General features: G+C 44.0%; 1 protein-coding gene across 1 annotated transcript in view; it reads left to right on the top strand.

The window, feature by feature from the left end:
- APOBEC2 (apolipoprotein B mRNA editing enzyme catalytic subunit 2) overlaps positions 1–19,778 on the top strand; it is a 21,516-nt gene extending 1,738 nt beyond the window's left edge. The window contains 5 exon segments of the mRNA XM_040616872.1: positions 3–209; positions 641–779; positions 10,200–10,360; positions 18,197–18,744; positions 19,341–19,778. Of these exon segments, the coding sequence (XP_040472806.1) occupies positions 37–209; positions 641–779; positions 10,200–10,360; positions 18,197–18,737 (1,014 nt within the window). The 5' untranslated portion in view covers positions 3–36 and the 3' untranslated portion in view covers positions 18,738–18,744; positions 19,341–19,778.

Genomic DNA, 19,778 nt, shown 5'->3' with positions numbered 1-19,778 from the left:
AGCAGGCAAAAGGCTACTTCAAGCCACCAAGGAAGGATGTGGGCTTATACTGCTGGTTTTACTGTCCTGCCTCACATTGGAGGTTTCCTTGGCTGGTTCATTAATCGAAAAGAAATACCTGTTTGGTATGAGAAGCTGAAAAAGCCTTCATGGTGTCCACCCCGCAAAATATTCCCTGTTGCTTGGACTGTCCTGTACACCGGCATGGGGTAAGTTTTGCATATTACTCCCTCTCTCACCTTGCCATTTCTGACACTCAGAAGAGCAGTCGTTGCAAACTCTTTCATCTGCTTTTGGGATATCCCTCGTACCCGAACCTGCAGGGCACACCAGGTACGCTTATTCCTACCCGATGCAGTACAGCCTGAGCCATGCTCTGGGCCGAGTGCCTCAGATTCCCACTGCAGGCGATGCTTTTGGCCAGGGACACAGCCTGTGCTCAGCTTTGTAACCACGTACCAAAACCAGCCATGCCCTGGGGAGGTCGTACAAGCCACCCAGGTACGCGACAGAGATGCAACCGTCGTGCAAATGCGACTGTCCTGCAAATCCCTGTTGCAAAACAATCTCACATGAAAAGACGTTGTCTGTATTAGGGATTTACTCACTGCAAAACACTAATGTCTTTCCCTCTTCACAGCTATGCCTCCTACTTGATATGGAATGACCTGGGTGGCTGCAGCAGCAAAGCCCTTGTCCCGCTTGGCCTCTACGGGGCTCAGCTGGTCTTGAACTGGGCTTGGCCTCCCCTCTTCTTCAGCGCACGTAACCTGAAGATGGTAATGTATCTGGCCATCCATTCATCTTGTTTGCTGGTGTCCCTGCCACAGGGGTTTTGGGGCTGCTTGGAGATTTTCTAACTAGCATTGTGCAATTGCAAAGAGAGCTGCAAGAAGAGCTTTTGCTCAGGTACACGCTGCACCTGGTCTAGACAATGGTATCAGACCCTTCCACCCCTCACCCTGCTCTTGCCACGCAGATAGCCAGCCCCGCCAGCGCAGGGTGGGAGATCAGCGAGTCAATAGCCCAGCTGCTGCAGCTCCTAGTTAAGGATTTGGGGTTAGAGATAAGTCCCTCTGGGAGTCACACCCCGGCGCCAGCAAGCAGCAAAGCTAGCATCCCTGGTGGGGGGTGCGGTGAGGGGCTTATCGAGCAAATACAACGCCCTGTGCATGGCAGAGCCCGCAAGGAGGATATGCAGGAAGGTGAGGCACAGCTGAATTGGTGCTATATTCAAAAAGCACTTACCTCAGGTGCCAAGGCCCACAGGTGATGGAAGCACAGAGCGGGATATATGCTTCCATCCGAATTTTGTCACCCTGTGGATGAAAGGTACATTTACAAAGTTTGTGAAGTGATAATAGTCACCAATATTAAGACAAGCACGTTTGTGATCTGCCTGCGTAGGCATCAACAGCAGAAGGGGGCACTGATCGTCATAAACAGTGTATTAATGTGCAAAACTCGATAATGAACAAAAAAATATTAACGTTAGTCTTGGCTGCTGGCGTGATACATTCAGATCTTGCTGATTAGAGTTCGGAGCCACGGTCGTGGGGTTTAGGACCACTCAAGGTAACTTGTCAGTGCTAAACCTGCCCCGTTCCTATCCCATCTCACCACCTTTAGTAGGATGGTTTCTAGCTGTGTGGGGGGAGACTGCTGCACGTTCCCAGGAGCGAGCTCCTGAGTCATCTTCTCTCTGCTCCAGGCACTGATCGACATCCTGTGCTTGGACGCCCTGGCGATAGGCACGACGTGCTCCTGGTACCGCATTAACAAGATAGCAGCACTGCTGATGGTGCCTTACCTGGGCTGGCTGGCCATGGCGACCTGCCTCACCATCCGCATCTGGAAGGACAACCCTGAGCAAAAAGCAGGAAAGAGTGAATAAGAGCGGGACAGAAACGAAGGCATTTTGTGAAGCTAACCTATGCTGATGTGAACCAAGATCTGATGATTTGGGGGATTCGGTTTTGGGACAGGCATCAGAACATGCCTCCTGTTCCCACCTTCATCGCGGCTGTGTAAAGGAAAGGTTTGCATCACACACCCACGTGCTCCTTTAAAGTAACCGTCCATCCTTAACCTCGGAACCATTTTCTCCAGCACTGCTGAGGTTTGGGGGCTACAGCTGTATGGTGACCTTGATGCTATCAGGTCAAATTCCATTAGCCAAATTAGGATCTCACGACAGCAGCATAATTCAGAGTAGCAATCCTGGACACCCCTCGAAACTGTTACCATTCCCCCAGAGAGTAGAACTTGTTCACACATGTGGTAAGTCCCATCACCTCTTCTGGGACCAAACAAAAATGCCCTTCACTCATGCACACCAATTTTTAAGAACTTACTTGATTTTTTGCTATTTGTGCTGTAGCTTCATTTTCATGTATCACCTGGTTTGTGCTTTATACCATTAACTTTTTATCTGTCAGCTACTGAGCAAGCAGTAATCTGTCTTGTTCTGCTAGTGAAAGGAGACCGGGCACTTTGACTTCTATTTGTGGAGTATCACACTTCTTGAGTTTCATGCTCCAAGATAAAGCAGCAATGATTAGAATGCAAATGCTTTTCCCAAGAAGAAATTTCTCTTTTCCACTTCTGTGTGCTATTCCTCAGCAGAAAAGAAAAAATAACACAGTGCCTTTGAAGAAAACACTTAAAATGTTTTCTTAAGTACAGAAACACAAGAGCCTTTGTAAAATTCAAGAGCTTGCTCACACTGCTTTGAAGGTTGTAATTACATGACTGGCAAAAACCCCCATGCCAGTTCTGTCAGGTGCAGTATGGGTAACTCATCCCAGACTCTTTTCATTCCTGAATATTATTAAGCAGATATTAAGTATTTTTAAGTAGTTCCAGAGAAACGGGACCAAGCCATGACAGAATCAGACACAAGAGGTGCATGGATAGCCCCCGTCCATCCTTTTTTCTGGCCACTGCCTTAGATAGATCTGAACCTTAGATGCTGCTCTCCACAAAGAATACTTACTATTATTTTTAATCGATAGAAGCAATATATGTGAAGAAAAGTGGTAAGTGGATCTTCTTTCTGGCAGCTGACTGTCGATTAAGGTGCGTGGGTACACTTGCAAAGGTTGGGGGTAGGAGGGCTTAGCTGGGGTTGTAACATAAATTGCATTTGCTTTTAATAAAACCAAGCCACTTTTGTTTGGAGAATAAATAAATCCAAGTTATTCTTGTTTTACTGGTTTGGCACTTGGTTTCCCAAAAGCTCAAGGGACCTGCTCTGGAGTCCATGGCTTGTGCTCTGGCTCCAGAGGGCAGGGGATTTACAGCCAGACTCGTGCCTGGCTGCACGTTAGGAGTAAATGGGCTGCGTGGGTTTTGAGCCTAAAGATCCCAGAGGTTCCTTCAGAGCAGAGACACGCTCGTTTGGGGATGCATCCCCATGACAGGCTCCTCGCTTACACCTCACCCACAGCTTCAAGGTAAGGAAGCTAATTCTTGGGTTTGGGGTCCCTCCTGAGTCACATCCAGCCCGGTTTTTAGAGATGCTGAATATTCTCAGGTCCAACTCACGTCAATGGCAGAGCTGGGTGCTCAGCGTGACTGAAAGCTGGGACCAGGAGAAACCAATACCAGTAGCTGAGAGCAGGTGAAATTTGTAGTGCCTTTTGAAAATGTGGTCATATATCTTGTGCTGTCATTTTGATCCCATTCATTATTTTTCCCTTCTAGCTACAGGACACCTTTATGCAGGACTGCTGCTGCAAGCATATTGCTATAATCTCCCGAGTAAAAGCTGCATAAGAACAAGCCATTGAATAGATGTGGCTGTAAGCAGGAGCAGGACTATAAAGCATGAGCACTGCAAGCAGCACTAGAAAAATCATAAGCTACTTTAACAAAAATAAAAAAAGAATCCTATATATTTCAGGGCTTTATGTAACTGTATGTTACCACGGAGCTTATTTACAGTGGTGCCTCGTCTGTGTCTTCTAGAAAGCCACATGCTAAAGGACAGGAAGACATAAATTATTTCTTCCTAAAAAGAAGCTAATATCTGGGCTGCAGATTCAATTCAGTGGACTTAAGAATGATTTAGGGCACCTGAACATCATTACGCCTGTCCTTTCCAAGTCAGCACAGCAAAGCCACCAGGAACAGAGATGAGCAGAGCCACCTAGTGCAGCCAGGAGGGATGGAACAAGCCTTTACAGTGAGCTCTGCCTTTTGGAAAGGGGAAAAGTATTACTTCAATCACATTTAAGTTGGCAAGTGACTCTAGATCTGGTTCAAACCTGCAACGTTTTAATAACATGTCTAAATTAAAGATATGGATGCACATTTGCTCCCCTTTCGTAAATTAGTCAGCTTTCCCCTCCTTCCATTTCTTTTTTTTTTTGTTCAGTTAAAGGAAAATCTGGTATTAAGAGTAATAGATTTTTTGATCTTTTCATGTTTGCCCTCCCCATTTTCCCAACCAATGTGACTAGCTGACATGTTTTTGTCTACATTTCAGTTCCTCTTCCTTCCAGTCCACCTACAAGTGCACCAATAGCTTATCTTTGCTACTTGCATTTTCTTGCAGGCAGCAAAAACAGCAGATGTTCCTACATATGATATACATAAAAGCTTGAAATCAATTGACGAAGTTAAATTCTGCAAAGCACCCTCTTGTATTAATATTTAAAGCATCATTTAGTGTATTTGCTATTTAAACAGATACACTAAACCCCCTTGCGTAACAGTAACTTTAATGACGTTTCAAAGTCAGTCATCTAGAAAATGTATTAGTTATACTGTGCAGTGCAGACCAAAATCAGGCTCTGCCTTTGTGGAGCTGGAGGGGTCTTGGTTTCCCACCAGTGATGGCTAACGGGGCTTGTGCTCCCGGTCACACAATGGCTGGAAGAAGCACGTGGCCATGCAGCCCTTGCCTGGATCCATCCCCGAGTTGCAAAGGGAAGAGGAAAAAAAAAAACAAAGCAAAGAGATGCTAGAAATCCAAAGCTAAATTAGCTTGTGGAATGGATACCACGTCCCACCCAGCGTCATGAACATTCATAACCCACGACAGGACATGTCGCGGTCTACGTGATTCAAGCAGTGACTCAGACAAAGGCTGTGCATTCATGACAGCTTTCATGGGGTCGTGGCATTTAGAGAAGGGCCACCTCTCAGATCACCATGTCTGACTATGATCCCTCTCTTCAAACTTCAGCCAGTCTTTCCAGAAAGACCTATTTGAAATTAAACTGATCGTTACACTTGATCTTAGCCCGAAGGGCACATCCACGGCTGCTGCATACGCAATATTTGTGCATAAACAAAATCTCGCTGCCTTTCAGTCCGGTCTTTTCCTAAGCCTTGTCTCATTCAATAATTTACCAGCTGTTCCAGAAAACGCTTTGGCTTCAGCAGTAAGGAACTTTAATTGATTTGCTGATGTCTGGAGCTATGTTAAAATACAGTCTAATGCTAGAGAGGATTTGCTGCTGTGTGCATGTAAGCTTCAGAGAGCTGAGTATGGGCCAGCAGCTACCCCCACTGCCCCATCGTTAGCACGGGGTGGTGCAGAATATAAATTCCTGTGACTTTGAGCACCTGCAGCACGGCTGGGGCTGACCTTCCCCTTGAACTGCTCCTAGTAAAGCTGCAGCAGAAGCCCAGCAGGAAAGAGGTTGTGCTGCTTGGAGCTGTCATTAACTTCCAGTTGGGCTTTGAATTAATTGGACACTGCCAACAAAACAGACTCTTTCCCAGCTCTACAGCAGCATGGTGATGGGTGTGTGAGGCTTGGGGATCAGGAGCCAGGGAGGCCCAGGCTGTAGCAGTGAAGATAAGGCAGACAAGGAGGTGAGAGCATCGCTTATCTCTGCTGGTACCACGGCTGGCTTCGGGTCTGGTGGAGTGCCTTCCATGGGGAGCCACCAACCTGCCCAGAGGGACGCGAGCACTGGCCAGGTCGAGCCCATGGGACGCCGCAGTGTCTGCACCAGTGTTTCCTGCCCCTTCTTTTAAATCTTGGCAGCGTGGTCCTGCAGCAGGAGGAGAGGGACAGGTGAGAACCCACAGGGGCCAAGGAAAGGAAAGCTGCCTCTGCACATCACTGTCAGAGTGTTTATTTATTTATCACGTAACGGTAGTTACAACTGGAAAAAGCAGGAGGGGGACTGCTGCCAGACAATGTATCTAGGGAGATGTTTTGTTAGTGCCACCAGCTGTCCCTTTGGAATAGAGAGCACGTCTGAGCCATGACTCACACAGCCAGTGTCTTATTTCACTCTTCCATCTATCCAAAAAATGTTCTTTTAGCCCGAGAATGCAGTAAAAGCCTCCTTTTCCTGGCAAGCACTGTCGCAGCCAGGTCTCTTCTACTGCCCCTGTGTGATGAGGAGAGGAAACCAACCATTTTAACTTCAGGAAAGTAACTCCTGCGACAATTAGAGGAACAGCAGACAACCTGCCTGGGAGACAGGTGAAGGCAATACGGTACTCTCTCTGTGAGATACCGATTTAGGATGGGGTGAAAAAGTCATCATATTGTTCAGAGATGCCTCTAAAGTCAGCAGAGAAACTATTCCGGACTCGGATGGATGCAGGATCACATCTTAATATCGAATACTTCAGCAAAGCTAGAAAGCTGCTCCCAGAACAGGTTGTCAGCCCAGCCTTGCCTTGCTAGCAGCCGCCTTCGCTGGCAGTGTTCCCATGCAGACAGCTCTTCAAATCTTACTGCGACTCGGCGTCCCTGAGGTCTGCTCAGGCGTTCTGCCCTCCATACCCTGACACAGTGAGGCCAGATCTTTTAAAACAGAGACAGACAGACCGCCAGATGTTGTGGGACACATCTGCCACAGGATGGAGAACAGGCTCAGGGCAGGACACCACAGCTTGGGCTTGCACCACTGAGATGGCGTTGGCTCAATGGCCGATCCTGTGGCTGCAGTGCAGGGCTGTGGTCACCTCGGAGGTTTCCCCACACACGAGGTGCAGCTGCTGAAGAATTTTACCTACGAGGGAAAAGTCTGCACCTACCGGCTGCGTCCAGCCTGCTGGGTGTGGGGAGAGGCCACGAGGTGCTGCTGGAAGGTTTGGCTCTTGCCATGGGGGAGCGAACAAGAAGAGACAACGGGCTGAGTCACATTCTCCCTGCGCGAGACCCGACGTGCGTGGGGACCTCTTGTGCCTCATCAGCGGCTGAACAGCGACTCCAGCGTGCAGGGCACTCCGAGCAGCATGAAATTCAGAGTCAAATAAATAAGCCATTCAATCAGTGGGGAGAGGGGAACCTCGATAAAAACGCTGGTTGGCAAGTGCAATGACTTCAGTTAACCTAAGTGCCACTGGAAGGTCCTCACAAGAGGCTAACCGCATCCATGGCACCTCTCAGCACCCGTGTCCCAGCTCCTTCTCTGAACTAGCTGACGGAAAAAAAATTTCCGTCACTGGCTTCAGTCATCAGGCCCATGCACCAAGCTCTTGTACACACGTGCGCACCTCGGGGGAAACTCGGGTCACTAAAAACCAACCAAACAAAACTGATCAAAGCTTTCATTCCTATGGCTTTAACGCAAAATGTCAGATTGACAGCGACTCGGTGGTGTCCTTTTATATTTTTGGCACAGGCAGATGCTGCGACAGGGTGGATCATGACTATTTAGTGCACTGCCCTAGATGGAGCGGCGAAGCAGCTGGGGAAGGGCTGGATTGAGGTAGAGTCTCAGTGCCACATTCCCGAGATTAGATTAGAGCTCAGCCCTGAACCCTGCAGAGGGGCCACACCAGTGAAAGCTAAAGGCTGCAAGAAGGATGGGACCCTAGCCATCAAGAGCTTCCAAAAATAAAGAAAAGTGGGTCAGAGGGACCGAAATGCTTCTTTTAAGTATAAGGGTAAGAAGGAAACAAGCTGTCACTCATTAAGAGAGGATTCCCATCCCCAAAAATACTGGCTGAAATGTCAAAGGTGAGAGTAATTGGACAGGGGACTCGGAATTTGAGCACAGTTGCCATGCAAGAGGAAAAACACTACACCTGCCCTCCAGGAAAGTATTTTGAGCTTAAAGATAAATAAAATTCTGCATCATGAAAATGAAAGATACGTGTTCCATGGATAGGATGTCTTGGAACTTGTCAAATCCTTGATTCCGCTGTTGTCACAATACTCTCCATGCCAGCAGTGTCAGTCATCAAATAAACAACTTCTCATTGCTAGCAAACAGTGTGGGAGTAAAGTCGGGGGTGGGATGCTCTGTCCCCAGAACAACTGCATTTCAGTGATGTTACTAATGAAAAGCTACAAAAGATACTGTAGCACAGAAAGGCAGGCTGCTGTTAACAATGGGGCTTGAGAGTAGCCAGAATGAATTATCTATGATAACATATTATTTATTGCCTATGATAATAAATTATCTGCCCCATGGCAAAAATTTATTTCACTTTGTGATAATGCAGACCCCTCTAGAGTCTCTAAAGAGCTGACTACAACAACATCACAAAGGCTGAGTTTGGCCTGAAAGCAGGTATTCACACCTATTTGATTTCTATGGAATGTGGTTTATCCTCCCCAAACTAGGAGCAGGCTTTCCACTAAGTACAGACTGAGCACTCAATCAAATCTAGCTTAGTATTTCATATTTATCCAAATCTTGATGATGCGGGGTTGTGAACTAAGTGCAGAACCCAAGATACTGGAGATTTGATTTCCAATATGCGTTGGCTAAAACATGAGTTCTGCACAGCTACACATTTTCCATTTACTTTCGCCCTCATCGCATAGCAGGATTAGTCTCTGAGAAAAATCTTACTCAGGTTTTCATTAGGCTTGGCTCACATGGGATTTATACAGACTTTACATCATTTAAATTCAGTGAGCAACTGGAAGAATTTCACATAATCCTGAAAGAAAAAAGGAAAAGAGAACTCCCCCAGCCCAAACATATAAAACTCTAAAAAGAGCTCATGTGAAAGCTACATTACCCCCGAGTATCCTTCTGAGATACCAGAGCCTCTTTCAGAAATCTGGTTGATACAGTGCCGAGCAAACCAAACATCCCAAACTTGTGTCAATAAAATCTTTATAGTCCTTCTCACTTCTCTTTGTATGAAAGACTCCACACCCACACTAGTCCAGGCAAACCCCAATAAGTACCTTAGCAGAATGTCTCCAGTAGCCTGTCCTCAGCACGCTGCTGACACTAGTCCCAGTTATAACCAGCATAACCACACACTTCACTTCTCATCACACCTCCACCACGGGCTCTCATCTGCCTGATTATTTGGCTCCAGCACAATCACTCATTCAACATCTGCATCCTCTGCAGTGGCAAAGATGAAAGAAACTAAGAAATACTGCAAGAATCACTAAGCCCAGCAGTTTTCAACTGGTTACCCTTACCTAGCCATGTTACCGCTCCTGGTATGCTGGGCATCTTTCAAATGTTCAGGCAACAGTGAAAAAAAGAAGAAAAAAAAAAAACCAGAACAACAGGTAGATGCTCAGTACGTGCACTCGGAATTGCCCTGCACCAGAAACAGTGTCCCACTGTGAATTATACAGCTGACTTTAAAATATGTGGGAGCAGGTTCTGGCTTGCCTTTACACCAGTACACTCTGACAGCAACTTCAACAAGCAAGATTTCACCCTGTTCAGCTCCCGTTTTGTGTCCCTGCACGGATGAGCAGGGTGGAAGGAAAGGCAGGTCTCCTGCTCCTCCAAGCACTCCTGCTGGGATGCAACATGAGGCCAAATCCACCAACAACGGGGATTTCTCAGCAAACCAAATGGGGATTATCCCTTTCCCCCCTTGCCCGAGCCAAAACAATGGTCCTTCAAGGTCAGCAATGTAATAAACTGGCAAAAGAAGATAAATGGAAAAGCTGCCAGCTCTGCATCTTGCCAGCTGTCACACTAATGGATAAATAGGTACTATGCTTCCAAGATTTTCCATCTATCGCTTAACCCGCCCACAGTGAAGTTGTCAGTTTTAAATTAAAAGGGGAGCAAGAGGGACTGTTAAAAAGACCTAGAGAAAGCAAGGGAAAGGAGGCGACATCTGAGAGCCCGGGGTCATCCTACCCCATCCAGCCTCTATCATTGCTGCTTTGTTCCGTATTTAGCTCCTGACAACTGTGCCTAGTGCAGGAACTCCCAGCTCTGTTTTTCCCTCCTCCCTCTGCTGTCTCCTCTCCCTGAGAGCTCTCAGAAATTGCTCTTTCTTTTTCCCAGTGGCCATAACTTAATACTCCCATACTCAAGAAGATGGCAGAAAAGCAGGAGGAGCCCAGCAACACCCAGAATGGAGAGCCTGACAATGCAGAAGAAGGTGAGGAAAAAAAGAAGAAGAAGTTGAAGCGGGAAGACCTGCCGCCATTTGAAATTGTGACAGGGTAAGAGGTTGGGATATAAATACGAGGGTGCAAGAGAGTGAAGTGGGGATGTTCAAAGGTCTCTGTCTCAGCTCTTATGTTGGGTAATCAAAGACAGCATCTTCAGCCAGTGCACTTCTGAATATTTTTAAATGGTGTAAGTACGGATTTTGTTATTGTGGAGTTTTGTTAGAAGTTTCAATGAGCTTTACGGAGGATGGATTCACACCAGCCAGGCAGAAAAATCTTTGGTTTATACAAGCAGGTCTGTTTCTTTAGTGTTGACTGATTCCCTTACAGTGGGAGCAGTCCCACTGACTGCAAAGGGATCACTTGCCTGATGATATCGGGATGGTAGGTACTGGCCCTTGATGAGCGCTGAATATTGATTTCTTGGGATGATCAATGGCTCTTGTCTGAAAGTTTCTCTGTCTGTGGATTAGGAAAAAATACTGCTATGGCTGATTTGCTTTATGGACCTAAGGGAGCTCAAGAGAGCTAAAATTCCACATTTTCAAGCACTCCACACCCGCAGCTGGAGCCTGACTTTCAAAAAAGCCTAACTCACAGAAAGGCACCAAAACAACAGGCAGTTTTCAAGACAGCAAAGCAGCAAGCAGCTCCTTTCTTCCAGCGAGCCTGGCCTTTGCAAAAGGCAGATGTAACAGAGATCTACTAGGAAGGTGAACTGTCAGGCATAACTGACAGCTGCAACTAGAAAAAAAACCTCTGTAATCTCCTATCTCTACACATTTCAAAATGTTTGTTGTAGTAGCAGTAGTAGCAGCAAGATGCCCTGTGTCATGCTTCCCTCTGGTCTCCCTTAGCAGCCACCGAGGCAGTGTTCCCAGTGTGTAAACCAAAACTACGGTTTCTTCCAGCTGCTCAAATGTAAAGCTCAGGCCACACACCCTAAAATCCCACTTGGAATCCATCTGCCTGTGACACGGTCACTGGGAAGAAAGATTCTGGAAATACAATTTGGCTGGCATTTCTGAAAACAGCGCATGAGGCAGGACAGCGCCTACGTCCGATCTCAGACAATTGGGTTACATTCCTGCGCAGGGGTGAAAAAAAACGTTTTCTCCTTAAAACGTGTCTGCTCTGAAAAAAATAACTTCTTGAGGAGGGGGCTGTTCTCAGCCTTTGGTCTCTGTCATACACAATCATGGAAATAATACAAGTCTGCTAAAGCAGTGACTTTTAAGAAATCAAGAAATTAATTGATTTCTTCATTAAGAAATCAAGACATTAAAAAATTAAGAAATCTTTTTAAGAAAAGCACATCCCTCTGCTAGGAAGGGAGCTAAGACACCAAAAATTGTTTATATAAGCCACTGGACCAATGACACATACGGTGACAATTTCTAGACAATTAAGATGTACTAAAATGAATCTCCATGAAGAAGTTAGATTTTTCAGCCTTGCAGCACTCAACTTTGCAATTAGAAATGCTAAGGAATTGGGCAGTACCTTCAAACTTCCTTGCTAAGCCAAACACAACCTGGATAGGAATTGGTATGCTAATCATGGATGAAAAATAATTTCTTAGTGTCCATCCTGCAATGAAATTATTTGCTGAAATTACATGGGCATTGCAGAATTTGACAGGACTTTCCGCTCCGGAAAGACAACAACAAGAACACGAGGGAAGACGTGCTTACAGAAAGGAGTAAAACCAGGAAAAGTTAACCTGCTGAGATTTAGGAGTGAGCTGCACGGCTGGAACTGCACCAGGGCAGAGGGACTGAAGTAAGAGCAGCAAGTGATGCAAGGAAGCCTCGGGTAACGCTTTTGCAGGGACAAGTTAATGTCTGTGATATGGCATCTCCATATGTTAAGTTGGTACCAGCTGGTTTTCACGTTCTATACCCCGATTCCAAGCAAGACAAGAGTTCTAAGGTTTTGAAATGAAAGTACTCAGACACCTGATGAGGGATGACAGAGCTGCTGGTATGCGAGTATACCACCCTCATCACAATATTATTTGGAAAATGCTTATAAATATCTGGTGAATTCCTGTAGGAACTGGGACCAAGTCTCCTCTGATTATTAGTTTATTACTAATACGCTGGCTAAGGTGAGAATGAGGAAGTAAAGCAGAAATCCTAAAGGACCCTGAAAGAGGTACAGAAAAATCCAGCAATTTTTACTTTCATTAAGTACACTGTGAGTTTAGACTGTGCCTTGACCTACTATGATCACTGTTAGAATTTTTCTAATTATTTACAAATTTTCAGCCAATAAAGTCAGTTATGTGAATTATGAGAAAACACATAACTGCAACTGTGGAAGCACTTAAATCCAATTACATTGCATTTCAGTTTTAGCCCTTGGATTAGGGGCATCTTATGACACAGCCAAGTTTTCAAGCTGTTCCTTATAGCTCTGGGGAGTCTGGCTTACAAGAAAAATACTGGGAATGTAATTACTCTGTTTAAGAATATTAACCCCTTTTTTTGTCAACATTTGGCTCACAATCCTGGATAAATATAAGCCCCATCTGTGTACATTTCATGACATTTAAGCAGACACATTTATTTACACTTTCCCCAGAGTGTAAATGAGGCTCCTTCTGGCAGTGACAAATCCTTGGTTCCTGTTACAGTTTGATCGTTACAGGCTTTCTATAATCAATGAGCCCAGCATGCGTTTATCTGTGAATAGCTGTCAAAGAGCAAGTCAAAGGACAGTGTTTTATCACTTTAAACCACCTAAGACCATAGTAAATTAGTCACTGAACAAATATTGAAATCTAAAGATTATGTCCTACTTGTTTACAGCATCTTTTAGATAATCCTGCAGTTTTATTCTCTCATTAGAAGTTCTCACTCTCTTCTCCTACCTGACATGCAATACTGCCAGTGTCACACTGGGCAGCTGCTCTGTTCCTCCAGCCTACCCTATTTCAGCAAAATCTTCTGCTCAGTCCAGTACCATTCTTACAGATAGAGGTTTCTGTCTCAAAGTTTCTATCTTTTTCATCTCCATGTGACCTAATGGATGACAAAACACTTCGCTCCCCAGGGTAAGCCCTTCGATAAATTAGGTTTGAGGCATTTAGAAAATCCCTACAGATCACCCTTTAATGATGACCTTCAGAGAAGGAGGAGGATGAGGATTTCAACTTTCACCTTCCCCATACACTGTGAGCTATGCGACCACCTGCATCCTACTGCGGGAACAGGTGATTATTAAGAATATTATGACAGTTCAGTGCCTGTAAACAATTTTTAAACTTTCTATATACATAAAACTTATCTGCAAGTCTTACAGTGACTGTAATGCCTTCACTGGAGAGGGAAATAGCAAGCCAACTTCACTAACTGCAACGAAAAAACAACAACAGAAAAGTAATTAGCCTAGTCACTGAAATATCTGATATTTGCATATTTTAATAGATTGCAAAGTCACAGGCAAGATGACACAATTTTTATGTTTAGAATTTACAGCAGTAAAGCTTCCACTACAAGAAAATACAAGAACAGAACTCACATCTCCTAGGCACATTTTGTTTGCATTATCTCTCCTTAACGTTGGAACAAAAATAAAGGGTAAAATAGAGATAATATTAACATTTGTACACCACCTGTCATTCAAACATGGGAAAATAGGCTTGCCAAGAATTAGTCATTTACTCAGAAACAGTCTATTCAAAGCTAAACTTGAGTTTCCAAAGAAGTTGGCTTAATGACACAGCTGTTTCAGGGATGTATTTTGATGCTCAATTGTTTGCAAAGAGTTTTAATCTACCCAAATAAACCATACAATTTTGATACTTCACTTTGCAATAAGTTATGAGGGTCATCTGCCAATCACGCTGTAATTCAAAAGGTGAAATTATGCAGCATACGGCAATTAAATATATATGCACCCTTAAGGTACACGTGGTTTGTTCTTGCCCACTCTCTCCCCGCTGAATCACTTGCTACGGGGCTTTCCAGTTACTTGCAGGACCAAAGAGACCTTCCCCAGGTCCCCACTGCTGGGAAGTCACATAGCAAGGACTCAGCTAAGCCCTGTCAGGCCAGAAGTTTACAATTCACACTTGTGCCGAAGCGTCCTCCCTGCTCTGGTTTACATGGGATTAATCAGATTCTTGCTAACTAGCACACACAGCCCGTTGCTTGCCTGTGTATCCACGATCAGCCAATTTTCCAAGCTCTCAGCCAGCTACTTACAGACTTGGGAAATGCCCTTAGCTTTGTTTACATTCTTTACCTGAAACTTATTAAGCTGATGGATATGCCATGTTGCTAGGAGGATAGATTTAGGTGAACATCCCAGATAATCTTAGACGCTGAGATGATAAGCAATAAAACCCATCTAGAAGGCCTGTCTAAATAACCTCTGAGTCAAAGCATCCTGGAACAGATTGCTGCTGTTTAAACAGTTCATCAAAACATAACAGACTCAATCCCACCACTGATGTAACCACTCTGCGGTCAGGAGAGTTAAATCAGGAATGAACTTCCATGTGACTCTGATGTGCCACATTTAAATATATGATGTTATTTTAAAACAACTTATTGTAGCCTTACAAACTTAGCTCTGAAACGAGGCAACGGGCGGCTTATGTCAGACCCAACGTAGCTGGACTTCAGAGAAATTGTTAATTAAAGAATCATTAAATCATTAGCAAAGAACCATTCATTATCTAGGATATAAAGCAGGAAAATCGCTGTTCTCAGAAGCATGTGAAATTTTTTGTCTCAAAGAACAAGAGAAAGGAGTTCAGGGAATAAGCGGCACCGTGCTAAATTAGAATCCGATAATGCTCTTTAATAAAATCAGTGAAAGCCTTACAATTAATCTCAAATAAAATAAGACTCGCTCTAACAAAACTTTAAGTCATCTACTGTAAAGGAACAGCAGTCAAAATGCTAAGAAAAGAAAGCTGAAATAGTCTTTCCGGGTAGTTTAGAAATTGTGCAAGCCAGTGCAAGTTTCCCTTATCTAGGCTTGTGCTAACTCTCAATGCAAACTAGGGAACCACAGACCAAATCATACCCAAACACCATGAATCATTTGCTCATTAATCAAAATAAAAGTCTGCATCCACACTACTGCTTCTCATCCCTCATTAATACACTGCAAGCTAAAACATTAATAGCATGGAAGGCTCCCAAACGGGCTTTTCTGTTGTTTAAATCCCTTCTTGTGCAGATCCCATCTACATAGAATGGAACAATACAAGGCTTTAATTATATCGTTTAAGAAGCAGCTCAACACCTGCTTCTAGTAAAATTTCTACAGCTGAACTAGCACTCTCAACTTCCACTGTCACAGATCAATGATATGTGAAAAGAATTACAGTGGTCCTTGACTGACAGCAACAGTAGATATTCCCAGGGCAGATGCAATTCTGTGAACAAAATTGTTTTGACTCATACATCTTGTTGCATTTAGAAGACTAATGAACTTCCTCTCGCAGTACAAAGTACAACTGTGCCAACCCAAGCACATCAACTCTCACACCACTTGGCTGGTACAGTACACTGATATTCCAAGTGAAGTCGTTCATCTGTAAAATCACGCGCTGGGAAATCCAAAACAGAAGTGGGAACTGTAACTCCAGTCCTTTTACTGCCAATCTGTGTAGCAGGCCCAAATGCACCCCAGATACTACAGCAGTATCATAAAAAATTAAATAGAGAGGGTGTTCTTTTGTTTTCGCTTTCTCAAAAGCCAGAAGTGCCACAGGACTTTGGCAGCAAGAAAATTCCTGGCTGCATGAAGTATGGAATACACGTACCAGAGAGGAATTTCTGAAACTTTGTAAGTAGAATTAAACATTTAAATGTTTAAATACAATTTTCCGTAAAATAACACAGCTAAAGCAGCCTGATGATCACTGTAATTTACTCCGAGTTACGTATCTAGACAGCACACCATTTCCAATTTGTTTCTAAGCAAAAAGCCATTTGCTTACAGAACATAATGTATTTGCAACCAGGTATTTCATGCAGAACTCTTAAATGCCTATTTCCTGGTCTTTCTGCTCACATTCCCATTCCAATCCCTCCAATTTGTACAGAATATCATGCTGTTTGGGGCTTTTCTTGCAGACTTAGCAAAGCCTTACCCTTTGCACTTCCACTAATTTTAAAAAACATCAGATCCAGCTCTTCATCAACAGTCCCTGCCCCCGACCTGCAAGCATCCCACACTTCCAGTGTCCCATACTAGCATTTCCCACTAGTGATCTGACAGCACGTTCATTCGTAGTTCCCACATTACTACACAAGCATAATATACTGATCTTGATTCTTTTCACTCTTTCCCATACTGTTCACTTCCACCATCTCCGGAGACATCTTGTGAGATGTTGCATCACAAATTGTTCTTTCCTTTCAGCAGAACGATGCTTTGCCACTTACTTCTGCAGCCTCTTTGCTCTCCCCAATTAAAATTTCCAAGAGTCTGAGAATCTCTCCTGACCTTTGCTCAGTGTACCCCCTGGAGAGGCCTGACATTACAATCCGACTATAGATGAGACAGGGATGAATAAGACACTTACTGTTTTACAAAGATTCATTACTGCCTCACTGGGAATATCAAGGTTATAGGTCCACCTAAAGCTCAGATGAGAGGAGTACAACATGCCAGAAGATTACGAGTGTGTAATAAATGAAATACTGTCCTACTGCTGTTCATTATTTCACTTTGACTGCTTTGTGCAGTCTTCACTCCTGTCCTTTGTAGCACTTCATGGGTCACAAGGCATGATGTCAGCAGTATCTTTTTCATCGTTCCACCTAACATCCTTCAAGTACTAGTCCTTGTACTGATGTACTCCACAGTTAGATGCTACAGGGGGCAATCAGGAAAGCCTGGTACTCCTAAGAAAGGAGCAGGTACTATGAGACAACACAGCTTTCCTTTTTCACCTCTTCACTCAACAATGCGTAAAAGCTATACATGGTATTTTAAGGGACTGCTATTAATTTCCCTAAATAACAGCAGACTACCTTGTCTGGGTGAAAAGAGGACTGCAAACACATTACTCACTGTGATGATTCACTTTGGATTATGCTTCTATAGAAACCCAGAATGGAAGAAGTGCAATACAATTTTTTAAAAAAAATATCTGAAGTTTATCAGTAGTATCTATGAGACAGCTATCAAACTTCAGTAGGAAATACACTTTTTCATAGCAAAGTTAGATTTGATCTCAGATATTTTATTAAACTAAAATCACAACATAATCCTACTGAATATTTGTATTCAACTGATACTGGAAGAGTAAAAAACTAGAACACATGAAATCTGCAACTAGACAGTCACGCTTGCCTCTACTCAGAGGAAATCCAGACTGCAAAAGCACTGGGGGTAAAACATTAGTTAGCGATGCTAGACATCATCCTAACAATTTAGGGCAACAGGTCCTGCAGATTAATATTGCACCACCACCCTGAGAGAACTATGTTAATAGCCTAGAAAACAGAACAGTTCAGGCGATAGGTGCATTAAGACTGGGAAAATGCCAGTTGCTGTCCCTCCTTAACAACAGCAAGTATCATAGTATCAACAAATACGTTTCAGAAGCAAGCTCCTCTTCAAATACCTCAATGCCAATACCTGAAATTCCCAGTACAAGTTTGTTAAAATGAAGTGAAAAAGACTAGGTAGTAAGAACGGGCCCGTAAGCCTCACTACACAGCAAAACTAGCTGAGTAACTTAGAATTTTTAATGTATTCTTATCCTTCTGTTAAAAGGCATCTCCTTTTAATACATGGAGAAATGCAGCCTTCGTAGATGCAGCGATGTCCAAGATCACACGCAGGAACTAAACACGTGCTATAACCCTTTATTGTCAGCCTCTGAGATGCTTCTCTCCTCTCCACTTTCTATAGGGAGCGCCTCCCAGCCATGTTTTTCAAATTCCAGTTCAGGAATGTGGAATACAGCTCAGGCAGGAACAAAACCTTCCTGTGTTATGTTGTCGAGACCCAAGGCAAAGAGTCAGTGACTTCTCGGGGTTACCTGGAAGATGAGCACGCGGCCGCCCATGCAGAAATGGCTTTCTTTAACACAATTTTACCAAAGTTTGAATCAAGCCTCCGCTACAACATCACTTGGTACGTCTCCTCCAGTCCCTGTGTGACCTGTGCTGATCGGATAACCGAGACCCTAAAGAAGAACAAGAACCTGCATCTGACAATCATGGTAGGGCGCCTCTTCATGTGGGAAGAGCCAGAAATGCAGGCTGCCCTGAAAAAAATGAAGTCAGTTGGCTGCAAGCTGAGGATTATGAAGCCTCAAGACTTTGAGTATGTCTGGCAGAACTTTGTGGAACAGGAGGAAGGAGAGGAAGCAAAGGCTTTCGTGCCATGGGAGGACATTCAAGAGAACTTCCAGTATTACGAGGAAAAGCTGGCCGAGATTTTACACTGAAGCTCACGTGAGTGAGGATTTCCACTTGGTCATGTACCTCCTTGTACTAGTATTACAGACTCCTCTTTTCTTTTTCTTCAGGTTCTTAAAGGCGTAACCCAGAGCCAACTTCAGTTATTGTTACACTCCTATGTACCTGGCTGGGTTTGCCTGTACCCAAATACAGAAAATAACCCCTGGCAGTAACTTCCCCTTTACGGGTAATAACGCTAAAGTGGGCTCCTCCACAGCAAACACATTAAGGGATTTAGAGTTGGGGTTTTTTTCTCCTCTAAGTAAACATCTTCAGGAAAAAATAATAAAATGGTAGCAGGGTCACTAGGTGCATCAAGAATACCTCACTGCTCCCCACAATGCATGGTTATTTGTAACACACACACGGAAACAGTGAGAGGAAGGTGGAGAAAAGGGGATTCCCCCACCCCACAAAGTCTAGCCCTCTAGAAAAAAAAAAAAACAAAACCAACCAACCACTAAAGGAAATCAGTTATCATTGCAGAATTTCCTTTTTGATTTTTTAAGGAGTACAAAAGTCACCTATTTAAGCCATAAAACATGAAAGCATTTACAGGTTCTAACACATCTCTCTTTTACCTCCCCCAGGACCAATTCAGAAAAGATTATGAAGAGAGATGCAACAGACTTGGACATCTAGGACACTCCCACTATCCAAGGTTTGATTCCAGCAGGATGGAGTACCAACTTCTGGAAGACCAGGCCCTGATGGACTACAAATACACGTACAAAACAGATCTTTGGTGATCGGGATTTTTTTTGGTTTGTTTTATTCCTCCCCCTATGCTGGCCCCCGCCCCAAACAAACCCATGCTGCCTCTGCCGATAGGAAAAAAAGAAAGCAACGTACGGTGTGGTTAAAGTCTTGAACGAAATGGATTGTAGTGGACCTACAGGAAAAGACTGTAGGCCTCAAGTACTGGGATGCCTCTATCAGACAATACCTTAGAACAAAGCTGGCAATTAGATAAATGCATTTAGAAAGTACATTCTTCATAAATATTAAAAGAGGGATTTAAGATGAGA

This window comes from Falco naumanni, chromosome 17 (genome assembly GCF_017639655.2).
Source record: "Falco naumanni isolate bFalNau1 chromosome 17, bFalNau1.pat, whole genome shotgun sequence".
In the NCBI taxonomy this organism is placed as follows: Eukaryota; Metazoa; Chordata; class Aves; order Falconiformes; family Falconidae; genus Falco; species Falco naumanni.
Note: the sequence above shows the minus strand (reverse complement) of the source record. Positions and strands in the feature narration are given on the sequence as shown.